Raw genomic sequence first — 22,424 nt, 5'->3', positions numbered from 1 at the left:
CAAAGCTGGCTGTTTATCACCCGTGACCCCAGAAAGCCCACTGCCACAAATCCTTCAGCAACTTTATTGATAGTCACAGAAAACTGGAATTAGATGAGGCACTTAGCCACTGATGAGTAGGTAAAAACCAAGGTCCATGCGTAAAATGATGAGACTACGCAGTAAGGAAAATTGTCGGCTGAATTCAGGCTGTTTCCCACCTGTGCACAGGTCACAAATGCAATTTTCTCTGTAAAGGAAACCAGATTCCACGGGCACTAACTGTAGGATTCTATCCATGCAAACTCTGGGAAAGACATCAGACTTGGCAGAGGGAGCAGGGCTGACCACACAGGGGTGCGCTTGGGGCCAGTGGGACAGTCCCTGCATCAGGGCTGTTCTTTGGTCAAGCCTGTGGATATCGACATCAGAGGGGAGGTTTCCTGTATGTCCATTTAAAAATCAAAAAAAGCAAAGCAGGAAATGCCAGATAAAGATAACGAGAATACCACGACGACTCTATGTCCACATCTTTGAAAATGAAGACTTGAAATGGACGAATTATTAGAAAAAAATTAATGGCCAAAGGAAATCAAAAGCCTCGACAGCCCTGCAACTATGAGATGGATTTAATTGATAGCTCAAAGCCTTCCTGGGCAGACATCTGGGGATGTCAACTTCCAGGCCAGGGGAGGTCAGAACTGCCCCGTGGAGGCAGGTGGTGGCTGCAGCGTGCAAAGCAGTGCAGGAGAGTGGACATGGGGTGTTACTGGGAGGACCCTCCCACACAGTAGGGTCCCACCCGCCTTCTCCCGGGGGACTCCAGGTGGGGTCTAGGAGTGAGCCTGGAGCCCAGCTTGGCGTTTTGGCACGTGTGTGTGTGTGCTCTACACACAACTCTGTGAGGATGGGCACCTGTGTGTGCACAGGTGTGTGTGAGGTGAGCAGCCTTGGTCTCATGGTCCAGTCTGGGCAGGAGAGGCAGCCCCAGCGTTCCTCCCCCCGGAAGGAAGCCCCAGCTGCCAAGGCAGAGACAGGGGTATGTAGCTGAGGGGCAGGAAGTGGAGGTGGAGGAGTGTCCTCTGCTGCCCTTGAGTGGCAGGTCCTCTCTGGTGGCAGGGGTGGCAAAGATTGCCCCCTGTGCACATTCCCACACCACAGTCACAGGCACACTCTAACGTGTGTACGAGCTCACTGCACACATGCGTCCTTGTTCACATGCTGTGTGCACACACCCTTGCCCTCGGGTCTCCTCAGCCCTGGTACCTCCTGAGTCTGCCAGCAGCACCCACTGACACAGTGGCACACAGCCCTCTGCACACCCTCTGCCGTGGCAGCAGACTGAGGAGGCCCTTTGTCCCCAGAGTCTCCTCTGGGTGACACCACCAGTGACTGGTCACCTAGACGGGTCCTGCTTCCTCCACGTTGCAGGGTCACAGCAGAGAAGCACGCCCAGGCAAGCGTGGAGTAGGAAGTGAGAAGCTTTATTAAAGGACAGTGCAGCAGGCTTCTCCCACGTGGAAGAAGGGGACCCAAAGGCAGAATCCGTGGAATGAGGAAGTCCTGTCCCTTTTATGTGTCTGAAGTCCCCCTGTTCTCCTGCATTCTTCTCCCTTATCTTGTTCATTTCCCCTCATCCTGCACAGAGGCTGGGGATGCGGTGGGATGGCCAGGGGGTGAGCAGGTGGCCTGGAAGGGCCAGGTGGAGTGCTGGACAGGAAGGGAGCAGAAGCCCAGGGCTTTGATGGGCAGCTCCCTGTCCGCTCAGGAGTTGCTTAAAACAATTCTTTTGGGAGGGGGAGTATCGAAGGGCTCTGGAGACATGAGCCTTCCATTCTCCCAGGGGCTGTTTCCCATTTGCTTGGCTCTAATGAGACTCCTGTTTTTCCATCTGACCGACTGGGTTCATCCAGCTACACCAACTACCTGTCTTTAAATCTGGCTTTGAGGGCAACCCCCGCCTGCTGTGCCCTTTGGCCTACCCCATCCCCTCAGCTTCCCCTCCCAGCTTGGCACCGGCTGCCCCTCTGCCCGGATGCCCTTTCCCTACTTGGGCCTCAGCCCCTCTGTGGAGCTCCCACCTGACTCTAGGACGGGGTACAGCCTGCAGGTGGCCACAGTGAGGGACTCGCCCTCTTGGGATGTGGCAGGCCCTCTTGGGATGGTGGTTCCTGGAGGGCAGAGACTTCCCTCCACCTTGGAACCTACCGATGGTGGGCTCCTGCTGGAGCCTGTCCCAGTCCTCCCCATTAGTGACAGGCGAGGGGTCCCCAGGACAGCAGCCCCCAGGTTGCTCCCGAGCTCCTGGAAGCTGAGGTGGCTGGAGCCCCCATAGCCTGTGGGGGACACCACAGCTGGTAGGCAAGGAGGAGGGCAGGGAGCGGGGTGTTCCTCCCCACTGTCGGGCCTGTTCCCAACCCTCCCCTGGCCATGCAGGCTGCCAGGGCTTTGACTGTGGACATTGGAGGCCAGGTGCCTCTTGGTGGTGGTGTGAGACCTGTAGCAGCATCTCTGGCCTCTACCTTGACAGATGCCCATAGCACCCTCTCCAGTGTGTCTCCAGAGGTGCTAACTGTGCCCTTGGAGGGGGACCGGCTCTACCCTGGGCAAGATCCTCCAGCCTGGGCCGTGCTGGGTGAGGGCATGAGCTGCTCAGGCCTCCTGGGGGCAGAGCTGCCCTCCTGGAGAAAGGAGACAATGTGGGTCAAAGACAGGCTGGGGCTCTGCAGGAGGCCAGGAGTTGCACAAGGCTCGCTGTCTGTGTGGCTTGGGACAGGGGTCTGTGCAGAGAGGACAGAGGGGGCCCTCCCCTGCACTGGCCTGCACTTTCTTTATCAGGCCTGACTCACGGTAGGCCCCAGGGAACTGGTGGCTCTACAGTGCCTGTCCCTGCCCCCATGTCCCAAGGGCTGGTGACCCTCAGGTTGAGGTTCATCCGGTCTTCTCAAGAGATCCTTAGGACAAAAGCAAACAATTCCTAAAGCTACAAGGGGTGGCACACAGCAGATGCCTCTTTAAACAGGTCTCTCCCACAACCCTGGGGACAGCCCCAGAGAGATGCGGGCTCTGCCTGGCTCCTCCCTGAGTCTGGAAGCAGTATGGACAGGCGCCTGGGCTGACCCCAACTGACTCACAGCCCTAGGCCATGAGTGCCACAGGGACTGTCCAGAGGGGTGTGCCTTCTCATGCTCCCTCCGTGGGGAGGAACAGGGACGGCTAGGGAGGTCAAGAGACAGAACACGGGCGGGATGACTGGGGCCAGTACTGGTGCCCAGCAAGTGGCCCATCAGGCCGTTGTTCCACTTCTGAGGGAGCCATAGGTTTTCTGGACCCTCCTCCCCAGGACCCTCCACTGAATATATGGGGTGGCAGAGTCCAGAGCCCTGGAGCCTAAGCTGAAACTGCCCTCCCCACCCTCTGCCCCAGAGGGGGTGGGGCTGAGCATTCTTCTCTCCTTTCCTTCCTGACACCTGGACCCTCATGCCAGTGCTGGAACTCACCACGAGATAAGGCCAGGGTTCTGAGGGTGTGCAGGCTGCCAGGCCTTCCTATCCTGAGGAAGAGACCCTGTGGGCAGGCATGGTGCTTGGGGTTTCGGGGGCTACAGGCAGCTTGTCCTGGGCTGTTCTGGTTGGGATCTGGAATGTCCCCCAAAAGCTCATGTGTTAAAAGTGCATCCCCAACACAGCAAGACTCCGAGGTGGGCTCAGCGGTGGGCTCAAAGTGGGCTCGAGGTGGGCTTGAGGTGGGCTCAGAGGTAGGCTCGAGGTGGGCTCAGAGGTGGGCTCAAAGTGGGCTCCAGGTGGGCTCGAGGTAGGCTCCAGGTGGGCTCAGAGGTGGGCTTGAGGTGGGCTCCAGGTGGGCTAATGATCGATCATGAGGTCTCTGACATCATCAGTGTGTTCCTCCACCTCCACTGGGAGCTGAATGGACTTCTGGGAGGGGACTGGCTGGAGGGGTGGGTCATTGGGGCGTGCCCAAGGGGCTCACCTCCCCCACCTCCCTTTGCCTGCTTCTCCCAGCTTTGCCCTGAGCCAAGCGGCTCTCCTCCGCTATGTCCTTCTGCCATGGAGCCAGCTGACCATGGACTGATCTCCCTGAAACTGTAAGCCAAAATAAGTCCTCCGCCTTTGAGTTATTCTTGTCAGGTATTCTGGTCACAGTGATAAAAAGGTGACCAACACAGACATTGGAACCCAGAATGGGGGTCACAGCTGTGTTTATTCCTGCTGCTCTGGTTCCGAGACCTGAGAACTGGTTTGCAGGAGGAGCTTGGACACGCAGGCGGGAGAAGCCTCAGAGTGTCGCGAGCAGAGCTTGATGGGTGATTGTGGTGGGAGCTCAGGACCAGATGCTGATTGGAATGTGCGCAGTGAGAACTGTGCTCACCAAGTTTCAGGGGGAAGAGGACTGTATTGGGAAGTGGACTAGAGGCCATTCGGGTTACATTATTGCAAAGAACCTTTCTGCGTTTTGTCGGTGCCCTGAGACTTTCTATCAGGCTGAATTTAAAGCTTACAGACTATTCGACCTAGAGGAGGAAAGTGAGCGATCAGGCAGTGGCACAGGCTGGAGGTTTTCAGCCAGGTGACAGAGAGAATCAGGAGCCAAAAGCAGAGCAGAAGGATTTGAAAAATTTCCAGTTTGGCCAGAAATAAAGCAGGTTTAAAGTTGTGGCCAAAGTATGTGTAGTTGCTGAGATCAGCACCCCTAAAGAGAAACCTGCTTCTTGGGGAGTCAGCAGGAGAGATACCACAAGGGCACCTCAGGAAATGCAGGACCACACCCACTGCAGGTTCAGGGCTGCAGTAGTGCACACTCCTTGGGCTGCCTAGGAAGTCGTTTCCCCAGGGATCCTTTCAGCCCGGCTCCCTGGCACTTGGCGGTGAGGTCCACGGGGGGCCTGGTGACTGCTCAAGCTGGTGATGGTTCTGGCCATGTAGTACAGAATCTGCAGGAATGAAAATTGCTGTGGTTATGGGTCCTGGAGGCTTCTGCTGGGATCGCAAAGGGAAGCTCGGAGGCCAGGCAGTGCGTAGCAGGGCATGGACAACTGCAGGCAGGCCCTCAGACGGCGACCCAGGAAGCCGTGAGAGTGAATCCCAAGCTGCAGTGGAGAGCCCTGGGAGTCAGAGATGCCAAGAGTATGGGACATCTGCTGAGGAGAGCTGCAGGGAACAAGCAGAGCCAGCTCGAGAGGGGCCACGTGGGCTGCAGCGGGCCTCGGGGCCCACAGGGCATGGAGCTAGGGGATTAATATTTTCCCAGCAGGGTTTCAGTCTTGCTCTGACCCCAAGGTTCTATGCCCCTCTTTCTCCCTGGTGGAATGGGGTGTCGCCTCTGTGCCATAACATATTGCATACACGTCACTTGCTTTTGAGTTTTACAGAGGCTCACACTGAGAGCTTGTCTTGAGTGACTCGGCCAGTGACTGGTCACCTAGACGGGTCCTGCTTCCTCCACGTTGCAGGGTCACAGCAGAGAAGCACGCCCAGGCAAGCGTGGAGTAGGAAGTGAGAAGCTTTATTAAAGGACAGTGCAGCAGGCTTCTCCCACGTGGAAGAAGGGGACCCAAAGGCAGAATCCGTGGAATGAGGAAGTCCTGTCCCTTTTATGTGTCTGAAGTCCCCCTGTTCTCCTGCATTCTTCTCCCTTATCTTGTTCATTTCCCCTCATCCTGCACAGAGGCTGGGGATGCGGTGGGATGGCCAGGGGGTGAGCAGGTGGCCTGGAAGGGCCAGGTGGAGTGCTGGACAGGAAGGGAGCAGAAGCCCAGGGCTTTGATGGGCAGCTCCCTGTCCGCTCAGGAGTTGCTTAAAACAATTCTTTTGGGAGGGGGAGTATCGAAGGGCTCTGGAGACATGAGCCTTCCATTCTCCCAGGGGCTGTTTCCCATTTGCTTGGCTCTAATGAGACTCCTGTTTTTCCATCTGACCGACTGGGTTCATCCAGCTACACCAACTACCTGTCTTTAAATCTGGCTTCAAGAGGAGCCCTTGGACTTGGACTTTTGAGCAATTCTGTTAAGGCTACTGGGACTCCTAGAGATGGACTGAATGCATTTTGCATTTTGAGGTACCTATGAGCTTAGGGGATTGTGGGGGGACGTCAGGGCTTGGATCTGGAATTTCTCCCAAGACCTCGTGGGTTGGAAACATGATCCCTAGTGCAATGAGGTTCAAAGGCGAGGCTTGCAGGCGATGACCGGATGGGACATCTTTAACCACCATTGATAACTGCATGTGGACTGGGGGGAGGTGGGACTGAGTTGGGAGAGGAGGGGCACCCTCTGGAAGGGTTATCTCCCCCCAGCTTTTCCCTCTCCTTCCTGGGTTCACGAGCTGGGAAGCTTTGTGCCAACCTCTTCTGCAGAGCTGAGCCAGCTCCAAGGGGAGGATGGACCCTTCATGGCTGCACCCTCTGAAATGGTGAGCCGAGACAAACCCTTCCGCCTCCAAGTTTTTCTAGTCAGGTATTTTGGTCACGGTGAAGAAAATCTGACTGACACACGGGCCTAACTGGGGCACACTGACACTGGGCCTAACTGAAAGCACATTGGTGACTCACACTCAGCAAGTTTGGGTTGAAGGGACAGGGGCTAGCACCGAGGACTTTCAGAATTGGCAAGTTCTTGTGTTGACACCTCTCAAAAGCCCCTCTCCTTCCCCAGCCGCTCCTCTTTCCGCAAGGCTGTCTTCAAAACTCCCCTGGCTGGAACCCAGGAACCTTTGGCCCTCTTGTGGTGGGAGGCCCCCTATAGAAACTCCTGGGAACCCTGGCCCCATTGGGCATCATAAAAGGTCGGAGAGGCAAGCACAGGCCCTCCTCCAAGGGTCGGTGGGTGGAGCCAACAACAGAGTCCAAAAGGCCAGGAAGACCCCTCCTGGCCAGAGGTTGCCAGCTCAGCCCACAGGTCAGGCACCACAGACGGGCCCACTGAGAGGCAGCTTGGCTTCTGGAAACTGGTGGACGTGACTTGCCATAGTGACAAATCTACAGAGACAAACCCCATGCTCAGCAGCACAGAGGCAGAGTGGGCAGCTTGTCAAGTGTGGACGACACGAGCGTCTTCAAGAATAATGACCGACAGGCCTGCGTGGCGCACCCTGTAATCCCAGCGGCTCAGGAGGCTGAGGCAGGAGCATTGCAAGTCCAAAGCCAGCCTCTGCTACTTAGTGAGACCCGGTCTCAAAATAAAAAAGGGCTGGGGATGTGGCTCAGGGCCCCCAAGTTCAATCCTCAGTACCAAAAAAAAAAAAAAAAAAAAGAATAAGAATGACGACTGACAGAGATGCACAGAGTGTGTCAGATCCACGGGTCCCACACATCCGCATCCTCAGGGCACCACACACGACAGCCAAGAAGCCACACCGTGTCCAGCAGAGAAGCAAAGGTCGGTGCACACAGTGGACCACCGTGCAGCCTTGACAAGGAGGGGCTCTGATACCTGCTGCAGCAGGCAAGGACCTCGAGGACACAGTGCTGACTGAAAGAAGCCATCGCAGGTGGGTGGACAGCAGGCAGCGCTGCTCAAGACGAGGTTGGAGCAGCCAGTGCCATGCAGCCGCAGAGCGAGAGGCCTGGCCCTGGCAGGGCAGGGCAGGAGCCGGGTGTGCTGGGCTGTTTCAGTGTGGCAAGGCCACCACGTCCTGGAGACAGCGGCTGTCCTGTGAGTGTGCGAAGGCCACCCAGCCATTCACTTGGAAGTGGATGAGCCGTCACTGCTGGGGCGAGCACACTTCACCACACAGAGGAAAAGTCTGTGAGTCTAGAGAGAAAAATAAATGAAGCCAGGGCTTTGCCACCCCCGGAGGAGGCCATGGCGCCGAAGGGGGAAGTGCATCTCCCCCGTTGGGAGGGGAGCCCTTGCCACATGAAGCAGCTGGGCACAGAGGGTGATGTCACTGGAAACCACCTCCTGTCAAGCCCCAGATGGGGCTCTTGTTAGAAGCGGAAGGCGGAGCGCCCCAGACAGGCTGGTGGGGGCAGGAGGCTGTGCCCTCTCGCTGCCCTGGGCACCTGGGCTCCCCAAGGCGCAGGCCCAGGGGCATGGCAGTCAGTGGCGTGTGGTGGACCCCGGTGGATGTGGTGTGCGTGGCAGACCCCTCGAGGGTCGCAGCTCCTGGTGGGTGCTCCCTGAAGGCTGAGGTGAGTGGTGCCTTGGACACGCACGTGATGGCATGTGGGCTTTCGAGGATCCTGGGATTCCGCTGCGCCCACACGAGACCACAGAGACTGCTGCTCAGGGTGCCTGCGAGGGGGCGAGGCTGGGGCCTCATGGCCATGCGCCTGGGTGGGCAGAGACCCACACAACTGGGGGAACCCCTGGGCCCGGCCTCGAGCACATCCCGGTGTGCGTGTCTCCTGGAGCAGTGCTGGCTGCAGAGCTGTCCTGGAGATGTCCCTGGACACACCCCTTCTCATGACCTCATGGCTGGAAGAGCCAGGACTGTGCCAGGCTTGGGCAACGGAGGGGCTGCACCCCAAGCCCAGAGGCAGCCCTCTGTGCAGAGAGGTCGGGGACGGGTGGGTGACGCTGGCAGGCCTGGTGTCTTCCAGGGAAACTGGGCCAAGGAAGCCCATGCCCATCAGTGAAGGCAGCTTCCCAGGTGGACCCTGACCCCCAACTCCCGGTCGCCACACGGCCTGTCGGGGAGAAGCCCCCAGCAGAGCCCTGTGCCTGCAGGCTGCCCTAGGAAGGTGGCAGAGGGAGGGCTGGGCGTCTTTGGCAGGCACCCATGGGTGTTCCTGGTGAGCGGGAAGCGTCTGCTCCTGTGCTGCAGAGGACCTGGCCTCCCTCTCTCCAGGCCCAGGTGCGGTGGGTGCTGCCTTGTCTCCCTGGGACAACGCTGGGAGGTGTGGCACCACCTGGATGGAGCTGCCTGGCTGCATTGTTCCTTGGCCCCCGGTGTCTGTCCCTGGGTCCCGGCTCATCTCCTGAGAGAAGGTATGGCTTGCTGGGGATGCTGTCAAAGCAGACAGGAGGGTCTGGAGCCGTTTCCTGATTCCCCTGTCCCAAGGAAAGTGAGGGGCGTGCTGTCATGGCCAGGAGATAACGCCCCAGCCTGTCAGCCAACCCCGACTCAGCTCCGCTTTGTGGTTAAGGGAGTTTCGGGGTGAACATGCTCAGACCCCTCCACTTCCTGAAATGTCAGGGGGCCTGTAGAGAGGGCACACAGAGCCGCGGCAGGACGGGCCTGGGTAAGTCACTGTCCTGGGTGTGCTGGGAGGGTCCTGGGGGGCTGGCCCAGGAGAGGGCCTAAGAGAAGGCTGCCTGTGTGCTGGAACAAAGGTGGGGCTTGCTGAAGGCTCTTAACCTGAGGCCTGTCCCCCAGATAGGACTTAGGGGCACTGTGCCCACCAAGAACATCTGTCACATTGGTGTCCTCATCTGCCCCCATTCTCTCTAGAGATCCTTACGTGGCTGTTGGCGCAGATGCCAGGCAAGGCTGGACTTCCTCTCCCCTCTCCTGGCCTGCGTGCTTGCCATCCCCCTGGGGCAGCATGGTTTGTGGACATGGGGCTCCTTCCTCCAGGGTGGCCTAGGCTGAAAGGCACTGCATAAGGAGGGACTGCAGGACAGTAGGGACTCTTTTGGAGTGGACGGTGGTCTGGCCAATCCTGGGGCAAGATCCTGTGGCTGGTGGCTCACAGGTCTCTCAGGCTAGGTATCCCAAGCACCTGGCACAGCAGGGGCTCCGTAAATTCTGCTGGACCCAGGCTGGGCACACCCCTCGAGGGGCTGGGCTGACCACTGAGGACTGGAGAATGAGGCTGAGCAGTGGTTTCCAGCATCGCCATCCAGGATGGATAATGCCGTGTGTTAGGGCCAGGCCCAGCCAAGGCTGAGAGGTGTTGGACAGCTGGCAGCTGTGTGGGAGGCCCACTCACCAGCAGTCCAACCAAAGAGAATGTGTGTCAGAGACGATGGTCTTACCTTACCGCACTGGGAAGGATGGCAACGCGGCTTCGGCTGGGCAGGAAGTCAGCCCCAGCTCCTCCTGGAGAGCCCGTGACTGATTCTGGTGAGCCTGCAGTTCTGGCCTGAGCACATCCTGATGTGGGGACCGAATCCAGGGTAGGTTCTCAAAGAAGGATGTGGGAGGAGGACGGTGGAGACAGCCGCAGTACCCTGCTGTGGCGAGGGGTGTGAGCCTGGAGGGGAACCCACCAAACCCGTCAGCCTCAGAGGCCCAGCAGCCCAGGCTGGGAGTCCCTGAAGCCCCAGCCAGGGTGGGTGGGAAGCATGGGGCAGGGACGGCCACGGATGTATGAAGAGCTCTGTGATGGACAGGCGAGGAGCACATTCTAAAACCCAGGGGCTGTAGGCAGGTGCCGGGTGGTGCTGGGCGGCCGAGGCTGGCTGCGGCTGGTCTTACTCCTGACCCTGGCGCCTGGCATTTCCAGGGACTGGGCAAGCTCCTCCCTGGGAGAGTGGGCAGAAAGCCAGTGGCAGCTGCCCCGGGGGTGTGAGCTGAGGGTGGGGACGGGCCCTGGGAAGGTACCTGGAGGCACGAAAGGAGAAGTCAGGTGGAGGGCACTGGCAGGGCGCAAGGGGAAGGTGTGGTTTGAAGATGGCGGTTTACAGCGGGGGCTGGGGAGACTAGCAGTGTCTGCGGCCTGGGATGCCCGGAGCTTGCTTGGGAGCAGGTGGAAGAGACAGGACTGATCGTGCCTGCCTGTTCAGGACTGTGACTGCGGTCCCTAGGCCACATCCCAGGGTCCAGCTGAGCTGCTCTGTACCCAACCTGCACAGTTTCCCCAGGAACATGGGGCCACCATGGGCACATGGCCTGAGACCGTGAGGGTGATGTGAGCCTGTTGGTACTATGGGCCTTGAGGGCATTGCTGACCCATGGATGCTCCTGGGCATGGGGTGGGGGGCATCCCCCATGGGGAGGACCCTGCTGCCATGTCAAGGCCCTTGCCCCAGCTGAGTCAGAGCCCCAGAGATGGGCCCAGATGGCCAGGGCAGGCGAGGCCAGCAGCCACTATGCACGGCCTGGCCTGACTCCTGCCCTGCTGGAGGGCCACATCTGCTTCTAAAAGTGGAGCAGCAAGGGACCCCCTCACCCGGCCCTGGTCCTCCTGATGCACACAAAGCCAAGGGGCAGGAGGGGCCCCGCCCAGGGGCACCCTTCCTGGGAAAAGCCTGTGTCCTGGAGGTTGGGGCTGCTTGCCCCTTACCTCTCCTCGTGGGAGACAGCCCTGCTGCTCCAGAGATGGCCACGTGGCACCTGAGCTTCCTGACAGGGAGCCCCTGCAGTCCAGCAGGTGAGAGGGCCCTGCACAGGCTCACCTGAGCGGGGAGGAGACTCAGGGGAAGGGGGAGGCGGCTGGGAGCAGCACGGAGGGTGGGAGCGGCAGTGTCCAGGCCTGGACCCTGCCTGGCCTGAGGCTGTGCGCCTGTGGGGCAGGAGCACCCCGGCAAAGCCTGGGCAGGGCCCACTCTGAGAAGCAAAGGCTGGGGACTGGTGTGCAGGGCAGGGCTGGAGGCAGCTCTGGGCAGGCGCCCGGCGGCCATGGGAGGAGTCCAGCCCAGGGCTGGGGTTCAGTCCCGTGGGCCCGCAGCCTCCCTTCAGCTGCCCCAGCACCAGCTGCCCCCTCCTGGTGTCACCACCTGCCCCCTTGCTGTGGTCCAGGGAAACCCTTGGAGCCCAGAGGTCAGACAGGCCCCAGATCTGGACCACAGTGTCCTGCAGTGCCTGGCTGCGCTGTCCAGGCTGTGCCTCCGTCGGCAGGCAGGGGCCCAGAGAAGCCTCTCGGCAACAGAGGTCGTCCCGCCGGCTGCTGGACAGGAGGCCAGCCTCGCAGGAGGGAAGCATCTCTCAGGTTTCCTATGGGCCCTCACTCCCGTGGCCTTTGTGAGCCTGGGTGTGGAGCGGCCCTCCCTCCCTCCGCTCTAGGGACCAGTGCTGGGGGTAGCCCTGCAGGGGAGGGCTGGTGTCTGATGCCGACCCGGGGCCTCCACTCTGTCTGATGTGTGTGGCCTCATGAAGCTGCCCTGCTGCTCTGTCAGGACACGCTCCTCTTGTGTCCCTCAAATTCTGGAAGGAGAGAGAGGCTCACAGCATTGGGCAAGAGATGAGGTACAAGAGTGCAACCTGCCACCCAGGGCTGGGCCCGGGAGGAAGCAGGCCACAGGTGGGGTGGCTGTCCTCCCTGGTCCTGGACAGGTGGGCACTCATCCCGTCAGCCCCTCTCTTGGGGGCCCTGGCCCACGTGGCCACCTCGCCAGCTGGAAAGCACCTCCTTGACCCTCCTTGGTGGGGAGCACCACTTCCGTGCCCTGGACTCCCTCTGTTTAGAGAGTGGCCAGAAAGCCCTGCTTCTCTCACGAGGCTTTGGTGCAGCAGCAGATGACCCCAGGTGGCTAGCTGGGGACGGCAGAGAGGGCAGAGCCCCGCACACAGTGCACTCCCCTGGGCATCTTCCACCACAGCATGCAGAGCTCAGTGCAGGAGGACCTGAAGTCCCCTAGTAGTGTCCCGGCAGGTCACTATGAGGGTCCTCGTCCCCTTCACACTGGGAAACAGGCTGCTGGCTGAGACCCAGGAATGGAGACCGAGGGAGTGGGTAGCCTCCCTGCTGCTGCCACCAGCCACACCTGGGAAAGGCCTTCCTGGATTCTGTCTGGCTTGGACTTCTCGCTTGGTCATGTACGTGGAGAGGTTGCCTTGACTCTTCACACACTGAGCAATTTCCTGTGGCCTCAGGTGAACGGCTCAGCTTCCTGTTACCTCCAGCTTCTAGAAACATACTTGAAAAAGGAAGGCAGGGTGCTCAGGAGCTGAGCCAGCCATGAGCTGGGGTCTTGGTACATGCGGCCCTGGCCGGGGTCCTGGTGTGTGTGTGTCCCTGGAGTCCTGGTTTCCTGGTGGCTGCGGCCTGCTTACTTGGCCTACCTCTGTAAGGCTCTGTGCCTGACCCAGTGCTGTCCCTGGTGGTGGTGGGTTCGAGCCACAGTAGGTGGAGTGGGGGCCCCTGAGTTGACCTCTGCGTACCCAGCCTCCGCTCCTCTGTGGAGGACTGAGACACACATGTACCCGAGCCAGAGGGCCCAGGCTGCCTCTGAGGTCCCAGGACTCCAGTGGGCCTCCCTGACACCCTGGACTGAGCCTGGGCTGGGCGGGTCCTCCCTGACTCCCTGGAGTGGGCCTGGCTCTGTTTCCCTCAGACCCTCTGCCTCGTCATCACGGGGCCTCTTTGGGGGCTGTCCCTGTTAGTGAGGGATGCAGAGAAGCAGGTCCCCTGGAGCCTGCTGCCCACCTCTCATGCCCTCTGTCTGAGGACACTGTTCTCAGGGGTCCCTGTCAGGGTCCTCATCCCCTTCACACTGGGCAACAGGCTGTGACACAGCTTCTGGGTCACATGCACTCGATGCCGTGGGTCACTCCTGGTGAGGACTAGTCCAGACAGAATCTGATAGGTTAGAAGGAAGCACAGGGCTGGGAACTTTGGGGTGTGTGGAGCCCTGGGTTTGATGTCCAGCGCTGACAACAGAAAACAAGAAGGCCCAAGGGAAAGACTTAAGATGTTTGGAAACATACTGACGATGGTTGAGACTCCCCTCAATCCCCACTACATCGCCTTCCTCCTTATTCTCCATGACACTGAGAATTCAAATTCCTTTTTTATGATGTACATCGTGATGTTCACTGGCTTTAGTAATTCTATTAGGTTTCCTGTTAAAAGGACCTGATATTGCCTCCCACAGGATGAATTCAAGAGTTGGCACATCATAAATGTTCTCTAATCATTTTCTCAAATGAATTAATTCATGCTTAATTCACATGATTTAATCTGCTTTTCCTAAAGCAATTTCCACCTGCGCTTTCTCTAGGTCCTTTTAAATAGTACACTTCTCAGTAGGACCAACAAGACGCACAAGGTGTACCAGAAGGCTTACATTAGAGCCACCCTGAGATTGGAACCTGCAAACATGCCAGGTGAGTGAGCCTCCTTCAACTTCAACATTCAGGGTCCATGAGAGTCTTCCTACGACGTACTCCATCTCATCTCACAGTTCAAAAATTAGCGTGCAGAGACAGATTTCTGAACCAAAGCGGACGGAGACCACAGGCCCACAGGCGCTCCACCAGGAAGCTGACAAGTGCCCACTTCACAGTTCCTCGAGAGAGTGCTGGGAACAGCCAGGAGAGGGGTGAGGGACAGAAGCAGCTCTCACGTCCAGGACCCCTGAGCACTGGGCCTGAGACACCGCCGTCCCACGTGCCCTTGCCCTGTGGGAGCCCTGCTGGCCATGGAAGAGCTTGTCAGGGACTGTGGTGAAGAGCTGACCGTGAGCCGCACCCTCCGCCCCTGCTGCCTCCCCTTCTGGGGCTCCTCTGCCTGCACCGAGGCTCCCAGCCCAGTCACCGGTGGGGGAGGGAGGTGCAGGAGGGACTTGGCCCTCAGTGAAGGCTACAGGAGCGTGGGCCTGAGCAGGTGGCACGGGACCAGGCCTCACCAAGCCCCTGGATGGTGGGGGAGTGCGGGGCAGGAGGGGGGTGCACTAGAGCTGCTCTGGAGCATGGAGGGGCCCTGGGCCACCACAGGGCTCACTACCGCCTCACCTGGGTTAACAGGCGTTGGTGCTGGGATGGAGGTAGCAGGGGGGGCTGGGAGGGGCATCTGAGGCCAGGAAGTGGGGGACAACCTCTCTGTGGGCTCATACAACAGGCAGGGTGCTCACATGAGGGGAGGGAGCTGTGGGCCCCGCGGCCCCGGCACCCTGCTCACTGCTGCCCGCTCACAGGCTTGTGCAGAGGACTGCTGGGGGCCCTGAGGCAGCTCAGCACTCCCGAGCCTCAACTTGCCTCAACTTGTCTGTCTAGACTGGGGACAATGACACATGCCAGAGTGGGAGGAACAGTGGGTGGGTTGCCTCACACCTCACACCCAACAGGACAGCCACTACCAGAAGACGGAAAATAAGAGGGCTAGAGCAGAGCTCAGTGCAGTGTTTGCCTAGCAGGGTGAGGCCCTGGGCTGCATCCCCAGCACCTCTGGGGAAAACATCAGAAAACAGCACGTGCTGAGAGGGACACGGGAGAAGAGACCCTGTCCTGTTGAGGGCAGAGTAGGGCAGCACCGAGGAGGCAGCATGGGCCCAAGACACAAGCACCCAGCATCCAGGCTGGGCTCCGTCCACTCCCCGGACGAGAACACAAGAGGACACTGGGCAGGACCTGAGCTGGTCGGATATCCAGGAGCACTGCTGAGGCTGGACTCACAGGAGACCCAGAGTCCAGAGGCCAGTGAGGGTGTGGCCAGGCAGTGGCTGTGCATGGCTGTGAGGAGCTTCACGGGCCTGTGGCCTTCAGACCCCTGCCTCTATCCTCTTGACCTCAGAGGCCACGTGCTGCTCTGGAGTCACAGCGAGCCCCGGCAATGGCCCAGACCAAGGGCCCGGTCTGCAGCACAGTGAGAGGCACATCCTGAGTCTGGTTTATGCTGCAGACCGACCTTCTGTGGTTCATTCTCCAGTTGATCAGGATGGTAGGTGATCCTAGGACTCGACTGGGGGCTCAAATGGGGCACCTGCAGAGAAGACCCCCACGGGCCCCCCACTGTGAGAAGCCAGGGCTGGAGAGATCAGAGGACCCTCCTGCAGGTCGCTGTTGTGGGACTGGGGCAGCAAGCCCCCCCCAGGACCACACCTTCCCCCCCCTGGGGCGCCCTCCAGCAATGCCAGGCATCCTGAGCAGGAGCCCCGCGGAGCCTCTAGTAGTGAAAGGCACAGTTCTAAATTCCAGTGAGTTTAAACACAGAGGTTGGACAGATATAAAAAGATGACGAGGCTAGCCCTACGGGTGTGGGCCACCCAGGAAGCACTGCAGAAGGACAGAGAGCTCAGGGTGAGCGTGTGCAGAGCCCAGGATGAGGAGGCTGCACAACAGCCAGGGGCCACTCCCCAGCAGCCACAGAGGCCAGGACCAGGGCAGCCTCTGCAGATCAGAGAACATTCCGTCTTTGTTTTGGGGACTGGCTTACTTCACTTAGCACGATAGTCTCCAGATCCATCCATTTACCGGCAAAAGTCTTGTGTCAAAATATGCTCTGGTGTCACCCATGTCCAAGCAGGACAAGAACCACCACCCAAGCCAAGGCTCAGGGGCGAGGCCTCCAGCCGGGAGCTGAGGTGGGTCCACGGGAAGCCGTCTCAGGGAGCTGTGTGTGGAAGGCACGTCTGACAACCAAGGCGGGGGTGGCCCCCAAAGGCTCCTGTGAGCAGCCCTTCTGGGGCGGCATGTGGCCCAGTGGTAGCGCGAGCCCCAGATGCCCTCCCGGCCCGGCAAAACAGACCAGCCGCAGAGACAGAGAAGAACCTTACTAAGGCTATCCTCCAGCGCCCGGACACTGCTGAAATCCTCGCCCCCCAGCTGAGGGCAGGAGGGCGTGGGCCTGGCCACTAGGTCCCCAGGGGTCAGTGAGTGCCCTCTGCAGCAGGCCCCGGGAGCTCCCTCACCCCTGCAGCACAGTGAAGACGGCGGAGGCGGGAAGCAGGCTCACCAGCCCCAGGGCAGGCTGCTGGCCCTGCGGGGCGCCCAGCCTCCAGCACGGTGCGAGGCACATCCCGATGTCTGTAAGCTGCCCGGGCTGTGCCAGCTGGTTACAGCAGCACCTGGACAACAGCAAGGGGGTGCACCTCAGGGCAGAGCCTGAGGGGAAGGAGGACAGCAACGGGCCTGGCTGGGTTCCGGCGGTCGCGGGCCAGCAGCCCACCCCAGGGTGACCCCGGGCAGCACTCTGAGCTCGCTGGACGCGTGCCCTAGATGGTTGCCATAGTGGGATGTTGTTATGCAGACTTTTAAAAAATCACCATTTTTAAAACCATACAAGTGAAATGAGGGGACATGAGTCAAACACAGGCCAGGCCAGGGGTCCCAGAGGTGAAGACTGGATCCACTCAGGGGTGGCTGCACCCTTGGAGACCTCGAGGTAATCGCTGACCCATCCAGAGAATCAGTAAGTTGCAAAGCGAGGAGAGGGGAGTAGAGCAATGTGGAGTCACTGGCTCCAGAAGATGAGGCCCGGCTGCCCTGCGGGGCCTTGACTTCACAGTTCACCTCTCACACCCGAGGGCCCTGGGCTGGCCCCGCCTCCCCTCCCTGGGCCCTCTTCTGTGTGGGTGACTTCACCTTCTCTCCTCTGTGCTCGCCTGTGTCCAACCCCCCCCACCTTTAATATTTATTTTTAGTTGTAGTTGGACACAAACCTTTTATTGATTTATTTCTATGTGGTGCTGAGGATCGAACCTGGGCCTCACACGTGCGAGGCCAGCGCTCTACCGCTGAGCCCCAGCCCCAGCCCCAAATTTCCCCTTTCTGTAAGGACACCTCAGGGCCCATTCTCACATGCTCATCTCAGTCAAGATGCTGTTTCCAAATAAGGTCACCTTCTGAGGCCCCAGAGGTTAGGGCCCCACAGTGTCTTTTTTGGTGAGGACAGAATTCAGCCCATAGCAGAAAGCAAAAGGGGAGTAAAAGTAAGTGGAAAACTGCAAAGGAGGGCAAACCAAGGTGGAGGGATAAATCTAATACGGGAAGCCAGGGGTGGTGGCACCCACCCGTGGGTCCTAGGTGTCACCCATGTCCAAGCGGGACCAGAACCCTGGAGGTGGAAGCAGGAAAACCACTCAAGTCCAGGAGCTGGAGACCAGCCTGACCTAGCAAGACCCTGTCTCAGAAAGAAAGTACATAGAGAGTATTATAAATGCAAAGGGCTGACCTCGAGAGTTCAGAGGCAAAGAGTATTCCTTGTTTTAATCCACCCATAGTATTTTGTAAGTGTCACATCTAGAATTCAAGGGTCCTGTGCTGGGGGTGTGGCTTAGTGACATGTGCTTAGCAGGGTTGGGGCCCAGCTCAGTCTCTGGTGCTGCAACACGAACAGAAAGAAGCAGAACTCAGGGGCCTCCGAAGGCCAGGCTGGACAAGAAGCCGCGGCAAGCAGGGCTGTCCCCAGGAGCATCTGGAGCCCTGGGACTTCCCAAGGCCCATGTGGCAAGTGGCTCTAAATGCAGAGGCTTCACTACACATGTGGTCTTGGGGTTCTGGCTGCTCGAGTCTGGAGTGGGTCCCACCAGCTGAGGCTGAGTGCTCTGAGGGCCCGGCCACCTGGGTCCAGCCCCAGGGCACCGGCAGCCCTGGCAAGGGTCAGGAAGGAGCCCTCATGTGCACAGGGTGCTTTCTGGGTACTTCTTTCACCTAGTGGGTGGCCCGGGGCCCAGGTGTCTGACCTGTGACCAGGGCTCCCCGTGGGAGGCTTGCTGGTCCTATCAGATGCCCTGCTGGCTCCTGGTGCTCACCCCTGACCTGCTGTTTGGGTGGGGTTTGAACTGAAGCTCTGTCCAGGGTGAATGAGCCCTGCTTCTGTAGGAGAAACTTAGACTGGCATTCAAAGTAGATGCCAAGGCAACATAAAATTACAAGGATTCACCACTGTGTCCCTGTGGAGGCCACAGGGAGAGCCCCTGTCCTTGGCTTCTCCAGGTTTTAGAGGCTATGTTCCTTGTCCTGAGGCCCTTCCTCTGTCTTCAGAGCCACAATGGCTGTTTTCTTTCTCCCTCTCCCACATCTAAACTCCCTGTGATGCACTGGGCCAGATGATCCTAATTAATCCTGATTCTATCAGCAACCTTTTCCCCTGCTGCCATAACTAGCACATTCACAAGTAGGGATTAGGATACAGACATGTTTGTAGGAGGTCATTATTCTGCCTACCACACAGATAAAGAGCATCATGACATAATGCCCAATGGATCAACTCACCAGAAACAGAACGAGTTTTAATTTCTAGGCACCAATTAACAAAAGCTTCAAATATAGAAAGCAAATCTTGAAAGACCTAAAAGGAGAAGTGGATGAATCTATCATCATGACAGGGACGGTTAGTTATCTTTCTTTGTAACTGAGAGTCAAAAAGGCAAAGAAGAGATAAAACTATGTGTAAGGATGAGACAGTGCCCAAGTCAGGGCAGGGGCTGGGGCCAGAGCAAGATCGAGGCTGGAGGAGGGAAGCAGTGAGCACCTAACTCCAGACACTGTTGATGGGGTACTCAGAAGGGCGCTTGCTCAGCTGTCATCCTCTTCAAACATGCAGTTTAAAAACTGACTTGGATGAGTTGCAAAGAGTGCATCTTGCACAGCCTGTGTTCTTGTCCGTGAGGTCAATGGGTTGGACATCCAGGATCTAAGGATCTCTTTCAATAATCCCTCTGGAAATTGTCTAAGCACCTGGTGGGCCTTTCGCTTTCTCTTGGCTCTGCAAATCTCACTCTTGTTTCTGCCCCACAGGAAATGCCACCCCAGTGACCACCCCGCTCTCTCAGACAGTCCCGGGACTGTCTGCCGGGCTCTGCAACGCGTCTTTCGAGGAGAGCAGAGTGGTCCTGGTGGTGGTGTACAGCACGGTGTGTGTGCTGGGCCTGCCGGCCAACTGCCTGACCGCGTGGCTGACGCTACTGCAGGCTCTGCAGGGCAACGTGCTGGCCGTCTACCTCTTCTGCCTGGCGCTCTGTGAGCTGCTCTACCTGAGCACGTTGCCGCTCTGGGTCATCTACATCCAGAACGAGCACCGCTGGACCCTGGGCCCCAGGGCCTGCAAGGTGACCGCCTACATCTTCTTCTGCAACATCTACATCAGCATCCTCTTACTGTGCTGCATCTCCTGTGACCGCTTCCTGGCGGTGGTGTATGCACTGGAGAGCCGTGGCCGGCGCCTCCAGAAGACCGCCGTCTTCATTTCTGCGTGTGTCTTTGTCCTCGTGGGGCTTGTTTACTACCCGGTGTTTGACATGGAAATAGAGAAGGAGAGCTGCTTCGAGCCAATGCGGATGAACGAAAAGATCGCGGGCTACCACTACGCGCGGTTTGCAGTGGGGTTCGCCATCCCTCTCTGCACCATAGCGTTTACTAACCACCGGATCTTCAGGAGCATCAAGCTGAGCATGGGCCTGACCGCTGCCCAGAAGGCCAAGGTGAAGCACTCGGCCATAGCAGTGGTGGTCATCTTCCTGGTCTGCTTCGCCCCCTACCATGTGGTTCTGCTCATCAAAGCGGCCACCTTCTCCTACTACAGAGGAGACAAGGTTGCGGTGTGTGCCTTTGAAGCCAGCCTGTACACGGTGTCCATGGTATTCCTCTGCCTGTCCACGGTCAACAGCGTGGCTGACCCCATCATCTATGTGCTGGCCACAGACCATTCTCGGCAAGAAGTGTCCAGAATCCAGAAGGGGTGGAAGAAGTGGTCTGCAAAGACAGAAGTCACCAAGCTCACGCATTCCAAGGACTCAGAGGAGATGCACTTCCCCATGGCGCTCGCAGACGACTGTGCGCTTCCCCCGCCTGTGAACCCTCCCGGGCTGCAGCCAGCTAAGTGGGGCTCAGCGCACACCCCGGAGAGGCTGGTCGAGGAGACCTGCTGAGACCATTGTACTGCAGGGGAGGACCACAGGTGTGGGAAGCCAGGGCCAGAAACGTGGTCACACTGCCCATCAGCCACAGTGTCCATGTGCTGGAGCCACCCGTTCGGTGAGCCTCTGCCCCCTAGGGTCTCCTGACTGGAAGGTGGCAGTGTGTAACTGGGTGATGCTCCCAGGCTGTCGGGAGCCAGAGAGCCAGAGAGCATGGGCATGGGCAGCGGGAGATGCCAGCTTGTTCTGCGGGTTCCCTCAGCCATTAGCCAACGCAGGGCTGCAGCAGAGCTCTGGACGACAGCTTCATGAATGTGCTTTGCTGCAGGCATTGCTGGGTGACTGCTGCAGTGTGTCAGGGGGCTTTCCGTGCTTCTGCTTCACAGGTCTATACAAGCCACAACAAGGGGCACCCTGCACTGTCACAGTGCCTAGACACTGGCACAGCCCAGCAGCAGCAAGAGGCAGGAGCCCAGCCCTGAGGACACTTGTCTGGGCTTGGTTCTGAGCTGAGCAGACACATGCTGCCAGGGGTCACCTAAGGAAGTCAGAAGCCAGGGTGGCCAGTTGTTGGTGGCCAGTAGGGTAGTCCATGTGTTTTCCACAGGGAGCCCCAGACACTCATGCTGGGAAGGCCAGTCAGTCAAAAGTGCTGGTAGACACCCCAGGAAGGCTGAGATACAGCTGCCACAGAGCAAGAGGACGCTTGGAATTCCTTCACATTGAGACTTCCTGACTTCATTGTCACAGGGGAAGGGGTCGGGAGCTGGGACAGAGCAAGCAGATGACTGCCTAGCACCTCACCAGGTTGGAGTACAGGAGGAAACTCACGGCCCACTCGGATCCCAGCTCTGCCAGGCCATGCTGATGACTCAGTTTCCCCATCTGGATACTGGGAACAATGACACCTACCTCACTGGGTCACTGTTGGGGCTGACCCTCCCACCTGCCTGATATCCTAGCCTCAGCAAGAGTCTCAGCAGGAGACCGAGCCGAGCAGGTGGAGCTGCCTGGACATAGGGCCGGCACCAGGGGCACGCTCAAGTTTCCTTCCCGGGGAACTGCACAGAGCCCCTGTGTTGAGTCAGGTTCTCATTTCTGTAAGGCAGGTGTGGGTCTCTGCTCTTCACTGTGAGAGACACCCGGAAAACACACAGAGACACACTTAGAAATAAAAACACAAAAATACATGCTCTTTTCACTTCCTTTGGAAAAGAAAGACTCCATTTGACCCTTACAAGTGCTTTTCTTCTGGGAGTCCCTTGGTACAAAGGCCTTGAGGAGGGTGAGCCCTTGGATCCCACAGGGACAACCAGAACCGGGTGTTAAGAGTGATGGCAGGGATTCTGAAAAAAGTCTGGAAAATTCCGGGATGGGTGAGAACAAAAAGACCCTGGAGAGATTGCCTGCTGTTTCAACAGTATGCTGGTGTCCGGGGGCTGCTGTGACTGATTTCACAAGCTGGCCACTGACCACAAAGTGACCTCACAGCTCTGCCTGCCACTGGTCCAAGACCCAAGCATGGCAGGGCACAGCCCTCCCACCCTCCTCCAGCTGCCCTGGCTGCCGGCCTCCCCAGCTTGTGGGCATGGCTCTAGTTGCTCTCTCTGTGATGCTGTCCTTTCTGTGTCCAGGGTACATGCTGGGCCCAGTGGCCATGGGAACACAGCTCCGCGTGCTGGGTTTATACCTGCCTGGTTCCCTATGCTCCGGGTCGGGTGGAGGGTGACCATGCTGCCCTCTGCCCTGCCGGCAGTCCCAGTGGCCCATTCAGCCTCTCTCCACCCCTGAGCTGAAGCTGCAGCAGCCTGTGACAAACGGCCCTGGGTGCCTTAGTCACTCCGGATACCAGCGTTTTCACGCCTGGAGGCGGGAGCTGGGACTGCAGTCGGCGCAGCACAGCGGGCGAGCTACGCCTCCCGCAACGCCGTGGCACCCCTGGGCTCTGTCCACAGGAGGGGTGCGCGGCCGAGGACAGCCAGCGCCGGTTGGGACCTGGGCTGGGCGGGGCCGAGTGCTGGGCGAT

At 58.8% G+C, this 22,424-nt stretch overlaps 1 protein-coding gene and 1 long non-coding RNA gene across 15 annotated transcripts; one reads left to right on the top strand and one right to left on the bottom strand.

Moving 5' to 3' along the window:
* Window positions 1-1,442: 1,442 nt before the first annotated feature.
* Window positions 1,443-7,185, bottom strand: LOC125615385. The gene is made up of 2 exons (XR_007346051.1): window positions 5,945-7,185; window positions 1,443-1,905 (listed from the first exon to the last, which is right to left on the bottom strand). It is a non-coding gene; the product is annotated as an uncharacterized LOC125615385 (long non-coding RNA).
* Window positions 3,999-21,588, top strand: Gpr132 (G protein-coupled receptor 132). Of its 14 annotated transcripts, XM_048799480.1 has the most exons (7): window positions 7,196-8,926; window positions 9,085-9,180; window positions 9,390-11,253; window positions 11,622-12,695; window positions 13,823-13,928; window positions 14,006-14,143; window positions 19,281-21,588. In XM_048799480.1, the coding sequence occupies exons 4-7, from the start codon at window positions 12,537-12,539 to the stop codon at window positions 20,408-20,410; spliced, it is 1,533 nt and encodes a 510-aa protein (XP_048655437.1). In that variant the 5' UTR covers window positions 7,196-8,926; window positions 9,085-9,180; window positions 9,390-11,253; window positions 11,622-12,536; the 3' UTR covers window positions 20,411-21,588. The 14 variants fall into 14 exon arrangements, with proteins under 14 accessions (XP_048655448.1, XP_048655437.1, XP_048655436.1 ...); XM_048799479.1 differs by having other exon boundaries at window positions 7,196-8,127; window positions 8,787-11,253; XM_048799481.1 differs by having other exon boundaries at window positions 7,196-11,253; window positions 11,622-12,638.
* Window positions 21,589-22,424: the final 836 nt, after the last annotated feature.

This window comes from Marmota marmota, unplaced genomic scaffold (genome assembly GCF_001458135.2).
Source record: "Marmota marmota marmota unplaced genomic scaffold, marMar, whole genome shotgun sequence".
Lineage (NCBI taxonomy): Eukaryota > Metazoa > Chordata > Mammalia > Rodentia > Sciuridae > Marmota > Marmota marmota.
This window is presented reverse-complemented; position numbering and strand designations above follow the sequence as displayed.